The following is a 20056-nucleotide window of genomic DNA, read 5'->3' on the forward strand; positions in this document are numbered from 1 at the left end:
ATCTATATGGCTGCATGTAAACTCATGAGATAGCATAAAAGTGTCAAGATTTTGGTACCACTACCGTGGTGCTTGCTTCAGCCTATACAAGCTGTGTTTTAGCTTACACACCATCTGCTCTTTTCTAAGAACTACAAAGCCCTCGGGCTATTTCATGTAGATTTCCGCAAGAAAGCTGTTTTTACATCCATTTGATACAGCTCTAAGTCCAATACATTAGTAAGAGTAAAAAGCACATGTAGAGTAGTCATCTTCACAATAGGTGAGAAGACCTCTTGGAAGTAAATCCCTTCCTTCTGTGCATATCCTTTGGCAACCAGTCTTATATTGTACTTGGGTTTCCCATCAACTTTTTTTTACTTTGTACACCCATTTATTTGGAAGTGGCTTCCTTTCCTTGTGCAAAGACACAAGATCCCAAGTATCATTTGCATATAGAGATTTAATCTCTTCCTGCATAGCAAGCTCCGAGTTACTGCTGAATTCACATGACTTGGCCTCTTGGTATGTAAGAGGCTCACCCTCATCTGTAAGTATCACATAATGCAAGGAAGGATCCAACCTATGTGGTTGCCTTCTTACGCGTGTAGACTTGCATACCCAATGATCAACATTTTCAAGAATTGGGTCTACATGTGGAGGTATATTATTTTTAGCATTTATTGGCTGGTATAAGCCATTTTTAGCATGCTGTTCATGCTGTACAACACCTTCATTTTCATTACCAGCACTTGCATTTTCATAATCAGCAAGCCTATCTTGCTGTCCATGACCTCCTTGTGCTCCTATTTGCTGTCCATCATCATCTGGCTCAAAAATAACAGGCCGATCATTAGTTTCAGCCTGTGGTATGGCACCATGAGACTCATTTTCTGAAATAATAGGTGGTTACAAACTTTGAAATTTCACCTTTTTCATATCTTCATTTGAGGCTTAAGTACCTTTCAGCACATTTGCCTCATTAAACATAACATTACGACTACGAATAATTTTCTTGGATTGAGGTAACCACACTCTGTAGCCAAATTCACTCTCATCACCATAGCCCATGAAAATGCCTTTGGTGGATTTTGGGTCAAGTTTATTCCTCAGCTTATCCCTAACATGCATAAAAGCATCATAACCAAATATGCGTAAATGGTCATATGAGGCTGATTTACTAGACCAAACCTCCTTAGGGATGCCATTATTCAAGGACTTGTTTGGAGAGAAGTTGCAAATGTGAACCGTGGTTTTGAGTGCCTCTCCCCAAAATTCATGAGGGGGATTAGGAGTGGATAGCATGCACCACACTCTTTCACATAAAGTCCTGTTATATCTTTCAGCCACTCCACTTGAAGAAGTGCTGTAAGGGGCTGTAAGTCCCTCTTAATACCATGCAAGTCACAAAAGGACTTGAATTTAGTCGATGTGAACTCACCTCTATTATCAGTTCTCAAGCATTTCAGCTTTCTACCTGTCTAAGTGGTCACAAATGCATGAAAAGTTTTAAAAACAGCAAACACTTCACTTTTCTTTTTCAGCTAATATACCCAAATCTTCTTGGAATAGTCAGTAATAAAGGAGAAAAAATATGCAGCACCACCCAATGATTTCACGGGCATACTACATACATCAGAATGCACTAAGTTCAAGACATTGGACTTACGAGAGACACCAGAGTAAAATGAATTTTTTATTTGCTTTCCAAATTGACACTCATTATAAAAGTCAAGTTTAGAGTCTTTTCCATCAACTCTCTTCAAAGAGGTAAGAACATCAAGTCCTTTTTGGCTCATATGGCCTAATCTCTTATGCCATAGCTCCAAGTGGCTGAAAATTTCAGCAACTACAAGAAACTTGTCATTTAAGGCTTTACAATTCAAAGAGTACAAAGTGCTTATCGTATCTATATTATCCCCTATAAGGTGTCTCATATACTCTATGAAGCTCTCCTCTAACTCCTCGCTAGTGTATTGCTCGTTGCACCAAAGGGGATGCAAGATATGTGTGACAACATGGATTGGTTTATAGAACCAATTCCATTGTGTATTCCATAATGCACGAATCTCATCAACTCTTGAGAGCAAAGGATGATGGATCATAGATAAAATAAGTTAAAAACTTAGAAGTTAGAATAATGATCAATCATCAATGAGTCGTTAACACTCAATAATTACATGTGTAAAAGTTAAACAATAACTTACTTGTCTTGGGGCAAAAAGTTGTTGCGAAGCAAGGCCTCGTCAATTTTATCCATATGCTCATGTAGAAGGTTCAAAGTACTCCCCTTCATGTCAGTGATACGTAATGCAGTGTGAATAGGAGTTTGACTTTTCACCAATAGCTTTGTCTCAACCCACCAACTCTCATTTAAAATATCATCCCTAAAAGCAAGAGCCTTTGGAGACTCTATCTCACTCCATGTAAGCCATTCTTGGCATACAATGGTACGTATCAAATTTGGACAGACCCATATTAATCTCTCTAATACAATAAACATATGAGAAAATCTAGTGGCAGAGGGATTTAATAGCTCAAGTGTGCTCATCCACGCAAGATATTTTTCCAACATCTTCAATAAGCAAGTCAAGGCAATGGGATGCACATGGAGTCCATACTATACTAGGAAACTCTTTCTCAAGCATAAGTCCCATAGACACACAATTGCTTCCATTATCTGTCACCACTTGTACCACATTTTAGACTCCTACATCCATGATGACGTGCCGCATGTGCTCCTAAATGAAAGCTCTTGTGACGGTAAGACCTGAGGCAAAGGAATCGATGGCCTTAATGAACATGGTGTCTTTGCATGAAGATACCAAAACATTGTAAACATTCCTTCAGTGCATATTCGACCATCCATCGCATAATATTGTGTATCTATATTTCACCCATGTCTCCTTCAAGGGTTCCAATTGAGCCTCTGGATGCTTTTTCCTTTCAAAGCTCCCGTGTGCGTAATCATCCGTGGATGGGCCTTCCCACTCACACCCTATGTAGCTCAGTGTCCTCATGTGTGTAAAGGTATTGTACTCATGTCTATACCCAATTTCAAAAAGTACATACCTAGACTTTGGGTAGGGGTTGGGCATCCATTGCTTAGTGTGTAACCACACTTATTATAATTTAGGAACTTTAGGTAAATTTTATCATGTATTTCTATAAATTAAGGAGCAGAAAGGCACCTTGCATAAGATATTAGAATCTAAATACAAAAATGAGATCCTTAATTAAATATTTTATTAAAGACATTCTCTTTCCAAAGATAGGATGAATAGATGATGATCAAGTTGAAAGGTATATAAGCGGTTGGTTCCTTGCACACTTTCTGGTGCTATATCCAATAGAGACTTTAAATTCCATGCTTTAGTTACCAAAAGAAAAGTTCAAGAACGGCTTTGGTAATAAAAAACAATAGGTAGGATAGCATGTGGACACAAACATGCTAGTAAATGGGTGCATTCAGCCTACCTTGTAACTGTTGCATTTCATCTGTATGTGTCCATGATTATAGAAGGAAAACGAATCTTTAAGGTGGGGTGGTCCTCAGACTCCTAATCTTAAAAGGCTTACACTATCTCCTATGTTTCTCTTGTACTAGGCTTTACTAAAGGCTTGTTTATAACTCGGCATGAATCAGGTTGTGGCACAATGAGGTCACCTCTATTTCATATTCTCTTGTGCTGAAGTTTGTTGATGCTTAAGGCTGATCTTTTCATTCTTTATTCATTGTTTTTCTTGTGAAGATGGCAAATGGACTTGCTTCGACTTGGATATTCTTTATTACAGTGTTGGAAATGTGCAAACTCGAAAGTGTGAGTCTATCTTGTCAGCTCAAATCTAATGTTTGCAAAGAAGTTGGCCGCACACACGTCACGGTTTGCAGGACTTACTGCATTTAATCTCTACTGCTCAAGCCTATTTCGGAAAGTGTATTTTGCACAGAAATTGACTAGTCTCTTCAGGTTATTGATAATTATTGTGATGGAATCATCCTTAATGAACTCAATCTGAAGTATGTATTTGTGTTTTTTTTTTTTTTTTTTGGTTTCAGATACAAGTTGTTGAAAGTGCACTGCGTGTTTTGCACTGTGTATTGATACATGATCAATACTGCCAAAGACGGGTCTTTGGAAGGTAATGAGTTCTCGCTGGTTCACTTTATTATTTGCTAGGTTTTATGTGGTCACTGGTGGACAGGGTGCAATTTCTTAGGCCTGTTTATTTACTCTTGTTATGAGCTCTTGTCTTTGTATCTATTATTTTCTTGTGGATCACTAGTTTGTTTGTGTTACTACAGAAGTGTTTCGCAGCTTCCTAAGAAAGCTGAATGTCACAAACCAGAGTCATTAGCTAAATGTCCTCAGGATGTCCAAAATAGTGTGGTTGGCAATGATTTTGGGAGTTTTCAAGATGATTTGGGTTCTTCCATTGAAGTGGTGAAACCATTCATCTCTTCATCAAGGATATACTTCAAGATTGGCTCAACAGATATTCTACCTTTGAAGCGATCTGACACAAATGTACTTAGACCAGAACATGCCAAAGTAGAAGAGAGCTTATTCACATCGTCCATCGAAGGCGAAAAAGATACTTTGTTTGCAGCTCTTTTTACCAACTTTCTGTCCATGGCATTGGAAGGAGTTTCACAGTGTATTAAGATTGAGGCCCTATCAATTTTGAATCTGCTTGTAAATAGCTCAGAGCCAATAGTGGAAAGAAAACAGTAAGTTTTTGGCAGCTGTTTTTGGCATTAAAGCTCACTACTTTACTCAGTCCAATATTTGGGATTTTCATCTTCACAGTTTTGGCTCTATATTGTTTGATGGAAGTATAGCGAGGCTTTTGAAAAAGACTACGAATGTTGATGTGAGATTGCAAGCAATTCGGCTTGTTCATGCAGTCTTACATTGTAAACCTCTTACCTTATAGACTTGCCCTATAGTTTGTCTAAATTTTTTGTGCTTATACATAGTTGAATGAATATTTAGCTTGGTGTTTTAGTGATCATGTCTTGATTATGTTTAGGTCCAACTGTCTTGGAAAGATTTTGCCTTCCAGAAGGTATAGAGGAAAGATCAGAAAGAAGTTTACAGACTGATAATCATCTAACGGAAAGGGGAGATTCAAAACCAGAGGCTAGGGGCACTGTTGAAATTCTGAATGGACTCGTTTCTTGCCTATTCTATTCTTTAGGGAGTTTTCAGGTATAACAGGTTAGCTGCTGTAGTAGCCAGTCTTACAGAATATCCATGCCATGGTAATGAATCACTGTACTTGACAATTGTTTGTAGGAATACACTCTTCGACGCAATGCGCTGCGTGTTTTGACATTTATTGCTACTTCAGGGCATAAGGGTGCAGCTATTCTTGTGGATTTCAAATCAATTTTCTGTAAAGATGACTATGAGAAGGAGGTGAAAGCAGAAGAGATGAAAGGGCAAAAACCCTTTCCTGCATTTGCAGGGACCTTACCTGTACACTTGGTTGCAATGTTGGATCAGGAGCTAAACCTTGAAGAGGAAGAGGACTTCTCTTCAAGAGTTACAGAAGGAGAAGAAAGGTAGATGGTTGGTGTTCACCATTTGCTAACTGGTCTTGGGTCCACACCATTCCATTATCCCTTCTATTGACTTTGGACTTAGAAGATTTGTTAATTCACTGTCAAGAGCTAACATCAGACTCCACTGGATTTAAGCACATGTAGGCCAATGCAGTAAATTCTAGTGCATCCTATCACATGTGCATTCTTAAATGCTTTTGTCATAGCTGATTTAGTGGTTTTGTGGATGTATTCTTCTATGTGTCTCTCACACTATGCATCTGTAAATGATGCAGAGACACAAAGATAATTGTCTGAATTTGTTGCCTATGTAGTTTGCTTTCAGTAACATAGTCATAATACATAACCTGATGTAAATACTAATCTTCTTGCTCTTCTTCCCTCTTCTCTTTTTCCAATATCTTTTTAAGACAGTTCATTTTTATGCATTAGAATCAGCTGCACTCGTTTACCATTTAGTTTTCTCTGCCTTTGCAACTTCTCAATTCTTGTTTTCGTACTTTTCAGGGAATGCTTGATTCGAGAAAGTTTGACACTGCTATGCCGACTTGCATCTCACCCAGTCATGTCGACAGCTACACTGGCAGCTCTAACTGTTGACAAAGTTACAGCAACATTGAGTGCATGTGTTAGCAGTAGATTGATAAGTAGGGGTCTCTTATTTGAGACATCAAAGATTGCCGACAGATGTACAGTGTCTCCAGCAGATATGATAGAACTTGCTAGGGGGCTGAGGAGAAGGATATTGTCATGTAAAGTTTACCAGTAAAGATTGTCAAGTAATCTTATGCCAGTAATCTTTGTTTAGCTGATGCCTTCAAATTTCCAGCTATGTTCAATCAGGCTGGCATGCATGTGTTTCCCTTCAACATATTATGCAAATGATTTGTAGAATCCCTACATTGTACACTTCCAGATGGGGTGCCTTGCTTGTTATTGTGCATGACGCTTCGCCTACAAACTTTGTAAAATTTTGTTTTTATTATTGTTGGTGAAAACTCATGTTAACCTTAGTATTTTGTGTTGTAAACTGTCCTTCGTAGTACGGGACATATAACCGACAGCAGAGCATCCCAACGATTTATGGCCTATCATCTCACACCCTCTAAGGGGACTCTAAAGTAAATGTACTTTTTGTCTTGAGAGAAGACAGGCCGTGTTGCATTATGTACACATGTATGCATATGTCCAGGATTTACAACATGAATGTCTTTGCTCAGCACATCATATTTAACAGTTCACAGTATAATGCATTAGGGATAGTTGATATATCAAAACATTGTATGGGCTGTCTGATTAATGAATAGGAGGGAAGATGGTGAGAAATAATAAAAGTTGAGTGTTTTAAGGTCAAAGAGCCCTGTGAACATTCATGGTATGGGCTGACCGATTGATGAATAGCAGGGAAGATGGTGAGAAATAATAAAAGTTGAGTGTTTCATGTGTCCATAGGAAGGTAAAATATCTTACATATTTGATACAGATTTAGTGTTCAATAATTGGTTTGAACCAAGACTCATTGAAAGTACGAGTAAGGTGACAGTAGTCTGATACAGAATCTTTGGCCCCCAGAAGTTTTACACTTTGAACTAAGAGTCATTGAAAGTATGAGTATGTGGACAATCATATGATGCTGTCATAGGTCCCCTAGAAGCTTTACATTTTTGGGCTTTTCTCACTAGCACGGAACTTCTGAATTTCTGAGCTTATTTTCATGAACACAGAAGTTCCAACCAGGAGGAGGTTAAGGGAGCCAAGTCGTGTGGCACAGAACTGGCCCCCTTTTTTAGGAGATTGGGGGGGTTTCAATTTTGACATTTGGCATCTTGGCTGGGCTTGTCATGTCTTTACATCACGCACAAAGTTTGAGCTCCAGATGGGTCCCACCTCTCCAAAATGCAAGATAATATGACATGTTTTTGGCTGTTTGAAGTGTCACAGGGCCTCCCAACTGCAAATATATGTCCACCTGAGAGCTGGAATTAGGGAATGCCAGTGTTGTCGACTGCCAGTATAGTCACAAGTGGTGGTTACTTTTGGGCTTTGAAGATTGTGGAGATGGCAGTTTAATTCTGTCCCATGTTCCATTCCATGTGACTATATAGTCACAAGTGACTGCAATTCCTCCCCATCCCCCGTCCCTATGACTGCCATCTCCTTTGTGTGGAGGGACTCTCTCTCTCTCTCATGTGCCGCCCTGGTGATGATATTGTGTAGGTACTCTCGCCATCCCCTATCCCATCCCAAGCCACCACACCAAAACCAGCTGCTGCCCACAAACCGCCACCCCCCCCCCCCCCCCCATGCGTAAGGGCTATGTAGGTTTACCATGGCATTGCCTACAAATGCGCCTATATAGGGAGTAGTAGTGATTCTGGGCCATGCTTGGTTTCCACTCTATGTATGATTCCCCATACCTAGTGGTGAACCCTCACTTGTGTGGCATCACAAGGATGTAGTCATGGGGTCTACCTATGTTGTACCATTTTTTTCATTAAATAATATAAGAGTATACCTTGCTCTCACATATCATGTTATCTTTCTTTGCCGTGCTAAGTGAGTGATTGAGTGTAGCATTACACATGGTATCAGAGTGATTCCTACTCGGAGTCTAAGAGTGCTCATGAAAATAGGAGAGAAGATCTAGTGTCCCAAAATCGTATCGTGACAACCCATGTCACGATGACTCTAGCATGACGTACCATCTGAAGGTGAGATGCGGCTTTTGTGCAATGCAATTATCACCTAAAGGTGAAACATGGCTTCCTCACGACAATAACCTCGAAGTTGAGGTAGAGCTCCTCCGTGACCTACTTCCAACAACCTAGAGATGAGGGCTGGGTTTCAACAATACCATGGGGGACAATACAAGGAATGCATTCAACCTACTTGTGGTCCTTGAAAACAAGAAGAGGAGTCGAGGTTAAGAAGAGGTGGTCGCTATATTAGAGAGGTAGTTAGAAGGCATATTAGGTGTGTTGGATTCCATTTGGAGGAGGGTGCAACAGAAGGAAGAAGAGGAGAAAATGATAAGAAAGATTGAAGAAGAGCAAGGGTTTGAATGGATGAAACAATAGTGTGGAGTTGAAGAAGATAATCTTATATAAAGTGCATGATGGAAAACTTGGAGGTCACAAATGACAAAGCAAGATCCTAGAGGCCTTGAGGAGACAGTTCTTTTGGCCAGACATGAAGGAAGAGGTTATTGATTATGTGAAAACATGCCCAACCTACCAACTAGTGAAAGCTCCCCACACAAAGGCGGCTGGCCATGAAATGTCATAAGCATGGACTTCATTATGGTACTCCTTGAATCCCACGGATATATCATCTTTGTAGTGGTGGACTATTTTCCAAAGCAAGTATACTTCATACTAGTTAAGCCACCATTGAATGACAAGGAGATAGCCCATCTTTTTTTCACTCATGTCTTCAAGTTACATGGATTACCCTTAGCCATTGTATAAGATTGGGATGGTCGCTTCATGAGCGACATGTGGAATGAACTCTTTGAAGACTTTGGAGACAACTTAGATCTTGCATGCCCTTCCACTGAGACATAGATGGGTAAATAGAATGAGTGAACTAGGGAATTGAAGACTATCTTAAAAGCTATGCTTGGGTGGACCAAAAGGAGTGGGCCATGTACCTTGATGTGCTCTAGTTCCACTACAATAGCTCAATTGCAAAAGGTTGCATTCCCTTTGAGTTAGCCATAGGAAAAGAGGTTATCACCTCTTTGGCCTTAGCCTTTGGGGACACCAAAGTAGAGGATCATGATCTAGAAAATTTCTTAAGGAAATGGAGAGAGAGAAATGGAGCAACTAAGCTGAGTGTAGAAAAGAGAAAAATCACCATGATTGAACAAGCCAACAAGAAGTGCATTTAAGTCCTCTTCACTAAGGGAGACATGGTTCTTATCAACTCCAAGCATATATTCTTATCCAAAAACGTGGGTCCAAAGTTCAATCATTGATATTATGGACTATATTGAACGACTCAAGTTTTGAATAAGGTCACCTACAAATTGAACCTACCAGAGAGCATTTGTGTACACAATGCCTTTCATGCATGCCTTCTGTGCAGGTTCTACTGAGATACCCAATGGGGGCGGCATACTCTACTACATTCCAATGGCCCCTTGAAAGTTGAGGTAATTCTTTGGCCTTGGGAGCACAAGGGTTACTTGAAGTACCTGACCAAGTGGAAATAGCGCCCTCTTAAAGAAGCTACTTGGATTTCATAAGTGGAGGCTTATGAATGTGGCAAAGAGGCCTTTGCCACTTGGCTCAAGGAAAATCCCGCTAGTACTTTCAATATATCTTTCAACAAAGCCTTGTTGCCCATTAGAAGATTGGGGATGCGTGTCCATGTAGCTTTGAGTGGGGACTAAATTATTAGCATGTGCTGTGTTAAGGCCTCGGAACGAGTCAAAATAACTACCCTTAGATTGTTGAGGATAGCAATCCATTTGGTAGGGTGAGTCTAAGGGCTTTGTAGGTATACCATGGTGTTGCCTACCAATGCATCTATATAGGGACTAGTAGTAACTTCGAGCTTTGCTTGGTTTCCACTCTACATGTGTTCCTATACTCGGTGGTGACCCCTCATTTGTGTGGCATTATGAGGTTGTAGTTTTGGGATGTGCCTATGTTGTATTGTTTCTTTTATTGAATGATATAATAGTATACCTTGCTCTCACATATTATGTTATCTTTTTGTGCTGTGTCAAGTGAGTGATTTAGTGCTAGTGCATTACACCCCAACAATCCCATCCCACCCCTCGTGGGCCATCGTTGTTGAGCTAAAAATTCATTACTTTTTGATTCGCTCTGTAAAACAACAGTCCCAAAACAATGAATTACCAAAAGTTTCATTAAATGGAGAGTGGTTCTAGAGAGTTTTTGTGTCCCACATGCAAAATCCTAATTGGGGAGGATCCTTCCATATCTATGAATAGACGGGTGGCCCACCATTTGACCCTATCCTTGTCTTGCAGATTTCAGCCATCAGACCTCTTTCACTAGTTGTCCGGTCCCCAGTGAGTATTGCTACGTGATCTACAACTGTTGCCGAGTCTCCCATTGCTGCTGGTGATAAGCTTCCATTATCTACATCAAGTCATTTTTGTGTTTTCAGCACTTTTCTTCATCAACTTTGCTTCAACTAGTGGTTGCTGTACTCGGGAGCCGTCTTTGGTGGACGATACACATTGACACCTCTCTTAGCTTGCTCCCACGAGAGCCACCAGTTGTTGGATCGTCTACCCTTAAGCATTCTATGCATTCTCTCATCCATTTACAGCATTGATTCATTCACTCCAGAGTTCTCTTTCTTCTCCGTTTGTGTTTGCATTTTTGTGTTTTGCGTTTAGGGTTTGAGTTTTGTATGCCACTATCTGTTTTTTTGGTGTTTTAGTCATGGTCGTTCTTTCTGTGTTTCCTTAGTGCCCATCGTTGAGAAACCACTTATTTAGTTTACACACTTCATTCATGGTTTCACACTAACAATCCCAAAAAGGGTTGGTATCCACATTTTGGCAACTTTTTCAGTGGGCATCGACATAGTGGTGTGCCACCCTAGACAGCTTATGCCTATGAATAGGTAGTCACTTCATTCATTCCTACCACTCCACCACTCTTCAATCATTCTTCACTCCTCTTTCTCCGTCACATCAGACACCCTCCACTTTTCTCACTAGTCCCTTCCACTGCCCCCACACCCCTTTAGGAGGGCATTGTGGTTTGTGGCTCGTGGTTTCCTTCACTATTCGTCTTTTTCTTAAGGTGCCTTGTTCTAGCTTCAGGCCTTGCGTTTGGAGCATCTTTCACCTGGCATCACCATTATCTACTTGGCGTCAGCACCCTTCTCCTTCAGGCTCCACCTTCACTTACGTTTTTTAGTGTGGAAATCTTCTCCTTGCGTAGCGTCCTCATCTCCAAGTTGGTGTTAACATCCTAGCATTTGGCGATAGTCTCCATCATTGAGCGTTAGTGATTTCATCACTCGTTTATCACAGGGGCTGCTGGGACTTGCGTTTTTGTAGCCTAGTTTCTCCTATATTACTTGGTGTTACTCGTCTGTCATAGAGATTGCTAGGACCTACATTTTTGCAGCCCGGCTCATCTTCCATCATCTTGTGTCATCATTATCCACCTGGCATCAACATTTGGGCTGCTCTCTATGTGTTTGACAGCTCCAACACTCTAGGATTTGCATCTGTAGCATTAGAGGATTGCGGTTTGCTCCCTCAATAGTTGGTGATCATCTTCCACATCTTTGATTGTGGTCTGCTCCCTCGAGAGCTGTCTTTCACCTTCCAATGATTACTTCGATAGCCCACTGCTTGGAGGATTGCGTTTCACTCCCTTCACTGTGCACATTTCCCACAGGTGCTGCTGCTCGATTCAGACGTGACAGTGTAGTTATCTTTTGAGATTCAGGTCCGCTGTATCAGCTTTTCTTCTCATAGCAGGATTCAGTGCATCATCACCGTGTTCTTGCATTTTTGATTTCCTTTTCTCTCTCTGTGTTTGCCGTACACACTCTGTGTAGTTATCTTTTGAGATTTGGCTCCGTTGTATCAACTTTTCTTCTCATAGCATGATTCAGTGCATCATCACCGTGTTCTTGCATTTTTGATTTCCTTTTCTCTCTCTGTGTTTGCCGTACACACTCTGTGTTACTTCCCACAAAACCTATTGTCTCTCTGCATTGTCACTTATTTTGACATGGTATCACAGCTTACCTATTATTTTTGACACCCACCATTTAGCCCTATCCTTGTCTTGCAAGTTTCAGCCATCAATCCTCTTCCACTAGTTGTCCGGCCCCGGCCCCTAGCGAGTGCTGCTACATGATCTACAGCTGTTGCCTAGCTTCGCATTGCTGCTGGTGATCAGGTTCCATCATCTACATCAAGTCGTTTTCGTGTTCTCAGCAGTTCTCTTCATCAGCTTTGCTCCAACTAGTGGTTGCTGCACTCGGGATCCGTCTCTGGTGGATGGTACAGATTGACACCTCCCTCAACTTGCTCCCACGAGAGCCACCAGCTGTTGGACAGGATTCTATACATTCTCTCATCCATTTATAGCATTGATTCATTCACTCCAGAGTTCTCTTTCTTCCACGTTTGTGTTTGTGTTTTTGTGTTTTGTGTTTAGGGTTTGAGTTTTGCATGCCACTGTGTGAGTCTCTGTATTTCAGTCATGGTCATTCTTTTATTACGATGTTGGAGAATAGTTGCAGCATCATCTACCTGGTCACAGAGTGTAGCTGTCGTAGTTTTTCGTCATGAACATGTGTAAAACAGATGTGCATGTTTTTTCTAATGTCCAAGGTAATGAAATTCTGTGTTTGGCACTGTGCCAGCAGTCAAGAAATGTTTACAGTAGTGGTGAGCATACAGGTATATCCGTCTAATCAGGTCTGTAGTTGCATGTGTTCAGAGAAAAGGAAATATGCAAGCTGATTTGATTATAAAAATTGCGTGCACACAGGTAAATCCATCTCAAATCATGCTTCTCCTGTAAAGGTAACATGGTTGAAACAATTGGGTGCTATTCTTACTGTTTTGACATCCTTGATCATTTGATAGTTCTGTATGGAGCTGTATTTTATGCAATATTCTCATGGCATACATGATACTAATTTCAGGGCTGCATTGATATATTTGCAGCAAACTGAAAGCTATGCTACACAAGATAGTGAATGCCCAATGCCATAACACAATGGATTAGGACTGAACTCTTGGCGTCTCTACACTCTCTCACTGAAGTATAGACCCGATAAGAGTGCACATTTTGTGGATCAATGTGAATTTGTTGATGAGCAGGATGCTTGAGATGTTGGATGAGGCTTGTTCCGTGGGCTAAATTTTTTTTGCAGCAACACAGTTGTCTCAAACTGATGCTGCTACCTACTTGCTGATGGCAGACCAGAACTACAGGCAGGTTGATGATGCAAAGAAAATAGAGGAGCTGAGAAAACATGCTGGAGGAAACACTCTTAATGATGCTAACAAAAGTCTCATTATTTTACTGATAGTGTTAAGAAAAGCCAGCACATTCTAATACTAAAATTTATACATGAAGGATGAAAGATATGCGCCAAATCCAGATGTAATGGCACAACCCTTATGAATTGGGGACAGTTTGGTTGATGAGGTGAATCATAGATATAGATGCAAGCTGAAACGACAATTGTGGTGTGTCCATTAAGGCTGATCCTACCTGGGTGGTTTCCTCTAACTGTGACATCAGATTAGAGGTTCTCTAGAACTCCTGGAGAACAATCAGTTGTCTGCTAGAATGCTTCCATACTTTTGTAGGCTGTGGTTGTCTGCTAGAATGCTTCCATATTTTTGTAGGCTGTGGTTATGGAATAGTGACTCAACTGCAGCAATGATCCCATTGTAAGCCTAATTTGTGGATAACCAAATTGTTGTCTTGTGAAGGGTCCTGTTCAGGTCAATTCTATCTTCTGTCTGAAACAGCATAATTTTTCATTTCTTTTCAAAATCGATGTCCCATAACTAGTCATCAAGCTCTTTATGGATATTATGACTGATCAAGATGGCTTACACTGGTGCTTTACACATGCGCACACAATACCTCTCCCTCTCAGAGTCATCTCTTGCTATGCTGCTGTTAAATAATTTGTGTTGCTCAGGCTGTTGTTCCAGGACGCTCGAAGTTTTGTAACAGGACTTGTCAGGAAAGAGAAACCCTATGTTGAGTGAAAGTGAACAAATTATGCTTTTGATTGTAAACTATACTTACCAGCAGAGAATTTTATCATGCCTGTGTAACTACTTTAACCAATGACATTCAGGGCATCTGATGTGGCCCACGACTTCGGATCCATGACATCCAGTACTGCAGCCATTGTTTAATTTGTGGCCACATATATGCAATTAGGTTCAATGCTGTTACATCTTTTCACGGAGCGAGTTGCTTATAACCTATCTAGCCATGGATATACTACATAAGGCATGCAACAGCTCTATCTCTTCATTGAGGAGAATGAGGAAGCATTCAACTGACAGTGGACTGTTTAGCCCATTCCATTGAGTGAGACCTGGCCATGGATATACTACATAAAGCATGCAACACCTCTATCTATTCAACTGATGGCCTGTTTTTCCCATTGCATTGAGCTAGACCTTGCCATCAACAACATACGGCCATTCCTTGTACCTACATTAACTAACAACATCTGGGGTATCTGATGTGGCTGGGGTACCTACATTAACTAACAACATCTGGGGTATCTGCTTAGAATCCTTGGCATTATGGTTTGCAGCTACTTTTTCAGTTCTATGGCCGCGGATATCATATATGCAGCTTCTGTTTCAATTCTGTTGTCAGTACTTTTCACTGAGGGAATTGCTCATAATCTGTCTTGGCCATGGATAAAACTACATGGGGCATGCAACATCTCTATCTGTTCAACTGAGGATGATAGAGGAAGCAGTCAACCAACAATGGACTCTTTTGCCCATTCTGTTGAGCAAGTTCCTGCCACCACCAACATAGTGCCATTCTATTGTGCTAACAATGGACCGGTTTGCCCATTTAGGGGCCTTGTGGATGTTTCTGTCTATTGGGGGTGGAATGATGGTGTGAGAAGTTTCTGATTCTTCATGTCATACAGCAGTGGAGGTACACGCAGCTGGGAAGAGTCATCCCCTCACCTTGCTACTGCAAGATGATATGCGACCAATCAAACATTGCCCAAGAACCAAGTCATTGTAGTAGGTGGAAGGAGAGATTTAACCTATGAATTTGCACCCAAAATCTCAGGTGCCAGTCAATTGCCTTTTCTATACAAATAAACCAGGTGCAGGAAACAATATTTGCCCCTTTGTGAATCTACCATCTGATGAGAATATCTTGATTTCTGACAATTCCAAGTTCATCTTATTGGATTAGAAGGCCAATCAGGTGGTGAAGACCTTCCCAGGAACTGGTTGTGTCGTAGTAGGAATTACCCCTCTTCAAGTGCTTCATTGGTAATCCAGAAAGTAGAAATGATATGTGGGAGTTCCTCTCCCAAAGCCTTTCTAAGGTTTGCGATTGCCTGATATTCGTGATGCTCTAGACGTGCTGGGATCGTTACTACAGATCCAAATCCCACCTAGGCCATGGAGGACACGCCCTCAAGCAGAGTGATGGGTGATATGATCATACTGCCTAGAAGTGACACGCTAGTGTGTGTGTGTGTGTGAATGCAAGATTTACTATGAATGGGTTAGGCCCCTTGCGTGTGAGGCTTATCCCCAAAGTGTTAGTATAATACTCATGGACCATTAAAGTTAAATTGTGTCTAGGTAGGTTTGTGTGTTTTTCCCTATGGGTCCTTTAGTTCTATTGGGGTTTGGGATTCTTGGATCTAAAGGAGTTTTCTAATTCAAGCTAAACCCTATGGTCACTTTGAATGATTGGGAGTTTCCATAGTTAGTGGTTTTGTTAGAGCCTTTTAGTCTCTAGATTTTGATTTTAGGGTCTCTTTATTTTTGGTAAGTGAAGGTAGTTTCTTACCTTGTGTGATTGTCACAATTAAAATTTTCTTTCTTGCTTATTTAGCAATTTCTAATTGTTTGTACCAATCTAGACTTTAAAATGAAGCCCTTATTGTGTGATCTTAGATAAGGTATGACCTTTATGTTTGTTGCTAGTTATTATACTGTTTTACAACTTGCTAGTCATTTCCCTAGTTTTGTTAGTGCGTAGCTTCTCAAAGTGCGTATAGAGTATTAATTAGGTAGGTTGGTCTGAGACCTACTAGCCTAAGGTTACTTGTACAAGTAAGCAATATTTCCATTGTGTGATATTTTTAGAAATTTAAGTTCCTTTGGTAGTTCAAAATCTACAATTCTACATGTCCTTCCCTACTCCTTAGACATTTAACAAGGACAATGATTCTAACATAATTATTGTCCAAAGGATCCATTGAGTTCTCCTGGTCAATTTTGCTAGGGATTGAGTAATTTTAGAAACCTAATTTGTATGGTTTTTCTTAAGCTTATAATCTGTCACTACTATTGTTTTTCCAAGGCTTTGACGGATGACATCGAACCTATTTAATGTTTTATACTACGACTAGTTAAATTAGATTCAAGACGAATTTTTGATATTTCCTCATCATTGAGGGGGTATCATTAAATTGATCCAAATTGGATATGTGAAATATGCAAGGGTTCGTTGAGGTGCCATTGGCAATTGGTGATGGGCTAGCGACATCCACACATCTTATAGAGGGCCTTCTTGTACTTCATTAGACTTGGCTCCTTCCAAGATATTTGGTTTGCTACTAGCACTTCTTGCTTTTAACCCAAGTATGGAGTTTGTATGGATCTTTTCAAGCATTATGAAAATAAAGATAGAGAAGTAATGAGGCTCAAGCGAGTGGGAAATAAAGTTGGATACTTGGATGAGAACAAGGGCTATTGTGATTTTATGATGATGTGGAAAGCTAACTAATTTGTAGAAGGATTATGGGGTGTTTTTTTTTTTGGGGGGGGGCGGGGGGGGGGGGGGGGGGGGGAACACATATCTTGTGGAGAGGAGTGATAGGATGCAAACACAATGTTGGTTAGGTGGCGGTGAGGGTTGTTAACTTAGTAGAACATCTTGAATTGTTGATGCGGATGATAGGTTGTAGAAAGAGGAGTTCACAATTGAGATAGTAGGGGTAGTTAACATCGCAAGTGAGGTGGCCAATGCCACAAACAATAGTTGGAAGTTGTGGTAGTGGCAGGTTGGCTAACATGAGTAGCTTGGCTGTGTGATAGGGTGGCAACTTGTGTGTGTTTTCGTGTGTGAAATCTTTCAATCAATTAGAGCAAAGGAAAATGAAAGAAAACCTTGGGGGGGCGGGTGGGAGGTGGGGGAAAGAATGTTCATGATATTGAGGGGGGAGGGATTTCCTTATAAAGATACTCTAGTTCATTGATTACCTTTGCTCAGTTCAAATTTTTTGTCGTAACCTCCTTTAGGAGATTGCCATTTTTTGCCTTTTTGGTTGACAATTTATTTTTTTTTTGAATCTTGCAATTCACTTGTAGAAGCCTAAACCCTTTTCAAAAAAGTAAATGAATGTTCAAAATACTGAGGGGGGAGGGATTGGCCTATAAAGCTAATCTAGTTCGTTGAATCTCTTTGCTAAGTTCAATTTTTGTTGTAAATCTCCCTTATGAGCTTGTCATTTTTTGTCTTCTTGGTTAACAAGATCTTAGAGATTTTGAATCTTGCAGTTCACTTGCAGAAGCCTAAACCCCTTTTCAAAAAAGTAAAAATTTTAATATGATATTTTGTGAAAGCTTAAAATCTTTCCTAAAAATCTAGGAATATAAAACCCTTCCCAAGCTCCAATGACTCCATCGATGCATGCTACCACAAGTACCGCAGTTCTCGCTTTGCCATGAAAGGGAAGTGGAACCCAGTAGGAAGAAGCTTGGCAGTGAGAGTTATGGCAGATGGAGAGCAAGAGCCAAGAGAGAGAGACTCAAAAGTGGGAACTCCAACAACCACAATGTGTGGCTGAGCCTTCCTTTATTCAAATTGTCACTAAAAGAATAAAGAATAAGTGACTGTGACGAGCGTCTGCCACTTGTAGTGTGCAGTGGTAGGTACTATCAGTGTAGTAATATACGGGCGGCTAGGCAGAGGCACCTTTACCCCCAACAACCTCCCACTTAAAGGCGAATCTGTCCTAGTGAGAGAAAAAAGAAAAGACAGTACAACATGTACACATGTACAACATGATGAAAAAAAGGATGTTATCTAATCCAATGTCCATCAATCTCTTGAGGAAGGCAAAGTGCTTAGTAGTGAGGCTCTTCGTGAGCAAGTTTGCAGGATTCTACTCAGTCGGAATCTTGACAAGGTCAACAGACCTGTCCTCAACAATCTCGCGAATGAAGTGATACCTCACCTCAATATGTTTCGTCTTCGCATGGAAGACCAGACGGATTCTTGGCCAATTGAATGGCACTTATGGAATGCGAATGTAGTGTAGGCATAGCATCTGTCATACCAAGGTCAGTAATCAAATGGCATAACCAGATAGTCTCCTTGCAAGTCTCTGTGGTTGCAATATACTCGGCCTCTGTGGTAGAAATGATCGTACACTGCTGTGCCTTGGACATCCAAGAGATAGTCCCTCCAGCATAAGTGAATACATAGGCAAAGGTGGACTTCCTACTATCTGCATGTCCTGCATAATCAAAGTCAGTGTACCCCACGACTCCTGTATCTTGGCTGCCATAACAAAGACACATATTTGCTATGCCCTTTAGGTATCTCATGATACCCTTCACGGCATTCCAATGTTTCTTGCCAAGTGTAGCCATATAACGTTCCACAACCCCAGTTGCAAAAGCAATGTCTGGACAGGTGGCTATCATGGCATACATAAGACTGCCTACAGCTGGTGCATAGGGAATCTTGGCCATCTCGGCCCTCTGCTCATCTGTCTGCGGACAATCGGTCTGTGAAACCTTCACATCAGAAGGTAATGGACAGTCAATAAGCTTAACATCATGAATGTAGAAGCGCTCAAGGACTTTATGAATGTACTCCCTTTGTGAGATAGACAGAGTAGTCCCTAAGATCGATCGCTCGTAATGTGCATACCAAGTATATGAGAGGCCTATCCTAGATCTTTCATGTCAAAGCTCTTCTTGAGCTGAGCCTTAAGAGCATCTAGCTCCTCATGAGTTGTCCTTGCTAAAAGCATGCCATCCACATAGAGTAGCAAAATCAGTAAAGAACCGTCACGAGCTTTCTTCGTGTACAAGCACATATCCATAGCACTGCGGCTGTAGCCCTATGACTGCATGAATGTATCAAACTTATGGTACCATTCGCTAGGTGCTTGCTTCAAGCCATATAGACTCTTCTTTAGCTTGTACACTAGGTGTTTCCTGCCAGGGTCTGCAAAGCCCTTAGGTTGCTCCATATAAATCTCATCATGCAAGTCTCCATGTAAAAAAGCCGTCTTGACATCCATCTGGTATAAGTTTAGGTCAAGTTGTGGAACCAAGACCAAGACTAAGCGTAGGGTGGTCATCTTGACCATAGGAGAAAAGACTTCATCAAAGTCAACACCATGCTTATGCTTAAAACCCTTAGCAACCAATCGAGCCTTGTATGCTAGCTTGGGGTGTCCAGGGGTACTTTTCAGTTTGTACATCCACTTGCATGGCAAAGCCTTTTTACCTTGAGACAAGGAAACCAAATCCCAAGTCTGATTCTTATATAATGAGTCAAGCTCAGATTGCATAGCCCTCTCCCAAGAGTGACAATCACCCCTGCACATAGCCTCATCATAAGTGAGAGGCTCTCCTACATTTGTAACCAGTATATAATCCATAGAGGGCACAAAACGATCAGGAGGTCATCTATCTCTAATAGAACACTTCAATCCAGGATTTGCTGCCTGACCGACATCCTGTCTAACATCATCATGTCTAGCATATGGGCCATGAGCATCAGGTGATGCTGC

General features: G+C 40.9%; 1 protein-coding gene across 3 annotated transcripts in view; it reads left to right on the forward strand.

Moving 5' to 3' along the window:
- Positions 1–6599, forward strand: part of SUV2 (protein dimerization) — a 46420-nt gene extending 39821 nt beyond the window's left edge. Inside the window, exons 8-14 of one of the 3 annotated variants that reach the window (XM_087666288.1) lie at positions 3732–3800; positions 4040–4122; positions 4286–4711; positions 4791–4897; positions 5014–5192; positions 5280–5548; positions 6056–6599. In XM_087666288.1, coding sequence (XP_087522414.1) covers positions 3732–3800; positions 4040–4122; positions 4286–4711; positions 4791–4897; positions 5014–5192; positions 5280–5548; positions 6056–6317 — 1395 coding nt within the window. In that variant the 3' untranslated portion in view covers positions 6318–6599. The remainder of the gene's footprint in view (positions 1–3731; positions 3801–4039; positions 4123–4285; positions 4712–4790; positions 4898–5013; positions 5193–5279; positions 5549–6055) is intronic. The other 2 variants (XM_087666289.1, XM_087666290.1) reach the window with 2 other exon arrangements.
- Positions 6600–20056: the final 13457 nt, after the last annotated feature.

This window comes from Lygodium microphyllum, chromosome 25 (assembly GCF_053477565.2).
Source record: "Lygodium microphyllum isolate KBCC chromosome 25, Lygodium_microphyllum_v1.1.10, whole genome shotgun sequence".
NCBI classification, from domain to species: domain Eukaryota; kingdom Viridiplantae; phylum Streptophyta; class Polypodiopsida; order Schizaeales; family Lygodiaceae; genus Lygodium; species Lygodium microphyllum.